Source organism: Amphibalanus amphitrite, unplaced genomic scaffold (genome assembly GCF_019059575.1).
Source record: "Amphibalanus amphitrite isolate SeventyFive unplaced genomic scaffold, NRLGWU_Aamphi_draft 002225F_arrow, whole genome shotgun sequence".
Classification (NCBI taxonomy): Eukaryota; Metazoa; Arthropoda; class Thecostraca; order Balanomorpha; family Balanidae; genus Amphibalanus; species Amphibalanus amphitrite.
Genome location: NW_024883715.1, coordinates 32,356 through 37,856, shown reverse-complemented (window position 1 = coordinate 37,856; position 5,501 = coordinate 32,356). Strand labels below are relative to the sequence as shown.

General features: G+C 54.2%; 2 protein-coding genes across 2 annotated transcripts; one reads left to right on the top strand and one right to left on the bottom strand.

Annotated features, from left to right (window-relative positions):
• Window positions 1-2,144: 2,144 nt before the first annotated feature.
• On the bottom strand, window positions 2,145-2,540 carry LOC122376655 (histone H4). Its single transcript, XM_043356560.1, has one exon. The coding sequence runs from the start codon at window positions 2,509-2,511 to the stop codon at window positions 2,200-2,202; it is 312 nt and encodes a 103-aa protein (XP_043212495.1). The 5' UTR covers window positions 2,512-2,540; the 3' UTR covers window positions 2,145-2,199.
• Window positions 2,541-4,985: 2,445 nt separating this feature from the next.
• LOC122376653 (histone H3) lies at window positions 4,986-5,501 on the top strand. The gene has a single exon (XM_043356557.1). It carries the CDS (start codon window positions 5,026-5,028, stop codon window positions 5,434-5,436), a length of 411 nt encoding a protein of 136 aa, XP_043212492.1. The 5' UTR covers window positions 4,986-5,025; the 3' UTR covers window positions 5,437-5,501.

Here is a 5,501-nt window from a genome sequence, read left to right as displayed (position 1 = left end):
CGCTTTTCCGAATTTTCTCATGGACACATATGTACCTTGCCGAAGAATATTCGGAAAATAGTACGGAGAGTGCGAGGGAGCAGTTTCCGAATTTTCTCACGAAGTTTGACGCGCTGGGGCGCGGCAGTGAGCCGGAACATCCGGGAGCTCTGGTCGCGCCTGGGGCAGGGATGCGGGCCCGAGGCTAGATGCTCGGCGCTGGCCGTAGGACAGTTCCGCGCGACGACCCCTGTCAGTCCCGCCCCTCACCCCACCCCCCGCGGTGCCGGTCTCGGGTCCCGTCTGCCCCTACTTTGGCGCCATCTACGATTCACGAAAAGTCTCACGATGTTGCACCCAGTTCCCGGATTATCTACGGTGGTACAATTTCGTGACAAATACCAGAAAACATGGTCCTGGCCAAGGCTATATAAACCAGGTAGAACGCTCCCGACGAAAAAGTGGTGACAAGCGATAATTAGTAGCCGCGACCCTCTTTTGTTCAAAACTATATCCGCAAGCAGCATTTACAGGCTAGCGGAAATCGACCAATCGGCGTTCGGCAATACTCAACGCTGATTGGCCCGATGCTCGTGACGAAATTGCGGGGGACTGCAGCTATTCCCCTATGGCGTTTAATAGACTTACGGCTTTTGAAGGGGATTTGTACCAGTTTTTGTTGGGTTTGAGGCCATTTTTGAGCTTGGATATTCTTTCTGTGACTTTTGACTGTGTAATAACGACATTTAATCATAACATTTCTATATACTACCGGTGTCACACATCGACCAAAAAGACCGTAAGTACATGGGATAGACGGACCACTGCTGATGGGGCCACACATGCCGGCGTGTGGTCATCGGAGGCCCATGAGGGCTCGACATAGGCCCTTCATGGGTCGGTATAGGCCCGGTGGGTCCAGTGCAAGCCTATCAGGGGCCGGTGCTGACCCAACAGGGCCCAGTGACATATAATTTAAGGCCGTCTAGGGACGTTGAGGGCTCATGGGGGCCATATAGGACCAATAGGGACCACATAAGCCAATCAGGGGCCATTTAGGCCAATAAAGGCACTTCAAGGGACTTGAAAAGGTCATTCAAGAGCTGTGGTGGGCCCATGAGAGGACGGCACTGGTCCAGCAGGTGCAGTCAGGGGATGTTGTACGGGTTTCTCAGTGGCCCATTTGGGCATATCAGTGACCAATTTAGACCCAGCAGTGGGCTTTGTAGACCTATCAGGGGCTGGTGATGGTTCATCAGGGGCCAGCGTTAGTCCATCGGGGCACGGCATATGCCCATCAGAGGTAATTGCGAGCCCACGCTGAACAATGCTGGCCCTTCAACGGCCCCATGGATCTACATTGACCCATGGGCCATGATGTGTCATGTATGCCCCTATGACAGGCCTACTCAGACCCCTGATGGACGTTCCCGGCCTCTGATGACCCTATGCTGAATGCTGATGGGGCTCTAAGAGTCTCCAATAACCCTTCGTCACCCCATTATTACCATACGCTGGCATTAGGGACCCCACATCAGCCGCAGGGCAGTCCGTACCATGACAGCATGTCTTTTCGGCCGATATTTCATCGGTAATATTTATCAAAATCATGATTTTATGGTGCCATTATATAGGTAACAGTCATAAGAAATATATTTCAACTCGAAAACAGCTCGAAACAGCATATAATTTTAAAGAAACCCCTCCGAAATCCAAAAGCCTATTCGGGTCCATAGAGAATAACTGCGGTCCCCCGCAATTTCGTCACGAGCGTCGGACCAATCAGCGTCGAGTACCGCCGAGCGCTGATTGGTGAATTTTCCGCTAGCGTGTAAGTACTGCTCACGGAACAAGAGTTCGTCGACAATCCTCCACAAACGTCTGTCACCATTTTTCATAATGCTTAACAGCCGGAGCGTACCCCCCTGGTCCTGGCTTAAGGGGCTGTGACGGAGTACCGTTCGTCAGGTCGACACGGGACTGGTGTCAATCGCTTTTCCGAATTTTCTCATGGACACATAGGTGCCTTGCCGAAGAATATTCGGAAAATAGTACGGAATGTGCGAGGGAGCAGTTTCCGAATTTTCTCACGAAGATATCCTTCGGGGATGATTGGCGTCTCAATAATGTAATACAATCAATCGGTGAAAATCTTTCAGATTAAGTGTGGCCTTTAAAAAGGCCTGTTGTTCGTGGGGCTTTCGTCGCGAGGCATTCCGCTTAACCGCCGAAGCCGTACAGTGTGCGGCCCTGGCGCTTCAGAGCGTAGACGACGTCCATGGCGGTCACCGTCTTGCGCTTGGCGTGCTCGGTATAGGTGACAGCGTCGCGGATGACGTTCTCCAGGAACACTTTGAGAACGCCGCGCGTCTCCTCGTAGATGAGGCCGCTGATGCGCTTGACACCGCCACGACGAGCCAGGCGTCGAATAGCAGGTTTGGTGATCCCCTGAATGTTATCACGCAAAACTTTACGATGCCGCTTAGCTCCTCCTTTACCCAATCCTTTGCCGCCCTTGCCACGTCCCGTCATCTTGGCGAGTAATTGGTGGTACCTACCTTCAGCGCCAGGTAGGTTCGATAAGTACAGGTGTTGCCGTCTGTGTGCCAAGCGGGTAGCCTCTTGAAAAAGAACGCATGCTGTACATTTGTACAATCGTGCGCTTTCAAAATTCAAGTCTATGTCTTAGAGAAAAAAACCGCGAAACTTCCGGCGCAAACCTTGGATTCTTCGATATTCACGCACCAGTTCGACGCTTCACGTCAGTTAGCGCACGGTGTCCTCACTGAGCTCCAGGGTCGTCCATGGACGACCTTGGTCGCTAACTTTGAGTAAGCCTTCAGCTCTTTTTGCTCTATGTGACTGTAGGTAGGTCATCTAGGATAACTGCTCAGTCCGGGGGAAACCTAGCGGTGATAACGAACCGGACTATTTATCTTTGCCTGTAACAGACCCCGATCATGGCCATGGACTCGACCGGACCGCCTCCAGGGGCGCGTCTCCCACCCGACCTTGACCCACCAGAAGGCCGCGCTCTCATCCTGATGAGCCGGCCTGATGGCACTCCACTGCGAGGGAACCCGTTCGCCATCATCAGGGAAATCCGCTCGATCTGTGACTCGGAAGTCGAAAAAACCAAACAACTCGGATCTGGCAAAATTCTCATCTCGACCTTCAACAAAGACCAAAGCTCTGCCCTTCTCTCCTGCCAAACCATGCTCGGAAAACCTGTTTCGGCTGTTCTTGCAACCAACCTGATGTCATCGCAGGGTCTCATTCACTGTCCGGACCTCAGCGACCTCTCTGACGAAGAGCTCCTCACCGAACTAGCCCCGCAGGGTGTTATCGAGGTGCAGAGGCTCAAATCCAAGGACCGAACTCCAAACCCCCTGATTCGACTTCGCTTTAAAGGACTCGATCTCCCAAGAAAGCTCCTCTGCGGGTACCTCGCCGTCCCTGTTCGACCCTGGATCCAGCTGCCAAGGCAATGCCGTAGGTGCTGGAAGCTAGGCCACTCCATGCGCTCTTGCCGACGAAAAGAGACAGTCTGCGGGCAGTGCTCTGCCAGGGACAGCCACCCCACAGGTGACTGTACCTCGGTCCCAAAGTGCCCTCTCTGCTCTGGTCCACACCCAGCATGGGACCGAAACAGCTGCCCCGTCTGGAAAACCACCAAACGAGACACTCGAGAGCGAGCGCCATTCCAACCCCCGCCGCTCAACTCCACAGCTTGGCCTCCACTTGAGAGTCAGCACCGAACGATGCAGCCCCCTCCGGCTCGCACAGACGCCTCTGTCCAGACAGATGGTGAGGTCATGGCCCCTAAGGCGACCGCAGTCCCTGTTCAGACCCAGACCGAGACAGCCAGCTCTCAGACGACCGACGCCAGCACCCAAACGACCAAACTGACCACCTTCGACTCGACCTCTCAAACTCGACCCGCCCGACTGGTCTCTGCCGAAGTCCAGACTGACACCCCCGACTCACCGACACCAACCACGGACCCCGACGACTTCGGCTGCTCTCGAAGCAGGCCGTTCACCCGAGGCTACACGGCGAGCTTCCAGCCTGACAGCCCCCGAAACGACACCGACGATCCCGATCCAGACCTGATCCCGAAGAGACGTCCCAGGGGTGAGATCCCTCCACCTGACATCGGGTCGCTGAAGTTTGAGTACGCCAGCGGCAGGCGACTTTCCTACCCTCCCTCCACCCTCTACTGGTTTGACCATGAAATCCGACTATACGACCTTGACCTTCGCCCAGAATCCAAAGCGTACAGGGCAGCCGTGGCTGGCTTCTATTTTGACGGACCCCCTCACCACGGACGCCGTATCTTCCTTCAGAGAATTCCTCCAACGGGTAACCACTAGCCCTACCAACATCGCTGCCTAGGAGTCGAGCTATGCCTCACGGCTACTCCTCCAGAGCCACCAAATTCCAGTCAAAGTTGTACCCCTGAGACGGGCGGGACATGACTGGGGCACCCGGGTCACACCGGCTGCCATAACCCGCTGGCTGTCTCACTCGGTAGGCCGGTTTTTATTTTGGCCGATCCCTGCGAACAGCCTGCGCAATCACACTTTCACTGTCCACATTAGAGATATAACGTAACGTAACTATTGCGGGGATTTTTACTGTACTCGACAGTTTTTGCCCCTTGACTTAGGCACCAGGTTTTTTCTAGTTAGGACTTTTCCTGGTAAATACATCCCACAACAAACATCACACATTGCAACACCTCACACCATCAGCAGCAAGATTTACAGCAGCAAGTATGAATATTCTACCCCTTTCTGGACACCCTTGCCTTGTTAATCGGACGCCACATGAGCCGAATTAAAGTAAAGTTTGCTTCTCTCTCTTGCTTGGGTCAGAATTAAATAGCTGACAGTAAAGTAAAGTAAAACGAAAGATCTGGCTCATTGCCAGCCTTAGTAATTTCCCCTTCCCAGGCGGTTGCCTTAGGCTTGCCGGGAAGACAAAATTAAAAAAAAAAAAAAAAAAAAAAAAAAAAAAAAAAAACCGCGAAACTTAACCCACGCAATGGCTCGCACAAAGCAGACAGCACGCAAATCCACGGGCGGTAAGGCACCGCGCAAGCAGTTGGCCACTAAGGCGGCTCGCAAGAGTGCGCCGGCCACTGGCGGCGTCAAGAAGCCACACAGGTACCGGCCCGGCACAGTGGCACTGCGTGAGATCCGCCGCTATCAGAAAAGCACCGAGCTGCTCATCCGCAAGCTGCCGTTCCAGCGGCTCGTGCGCGAGATTGCCCAGGATTTCAAGACTGACCTGCGCTTCCAGAGCAGTGCCGTTATGGCCCTGCAGGAGGCCAGCGAGGCCTATCTGGTCGGCCTCTTCGAGGACACCAACCTGTGTGCCATCCACGCCAAGCGTGTTACCATCATGCCCAAGGACATTCAGCTGGCGCGTCGCATCCGCGGCGAGCGCGCCTAGGCCGCTTGTGCCGTTGCCGTGCTCCGGGAGGCTGGCAAGCAAGAAACAGGTCCTTCTCAGGACCA

Coding starts and splice junctions, on each gene's coding strand:
- LOC122376655 (XM_043356560.1), bottom strand. CDS start 2,511: ATGACGGGACGTGGCAAGGGCGGCAAAGGATTGGGTAAAGGAGGAGCT.
- LOC122376653 (XM_043356557.1), top strand. CDS start 5,026: ATGGCTCGCACAAAGCAGACAGCACGCAAATCCACGGGCGGTAAGGCA.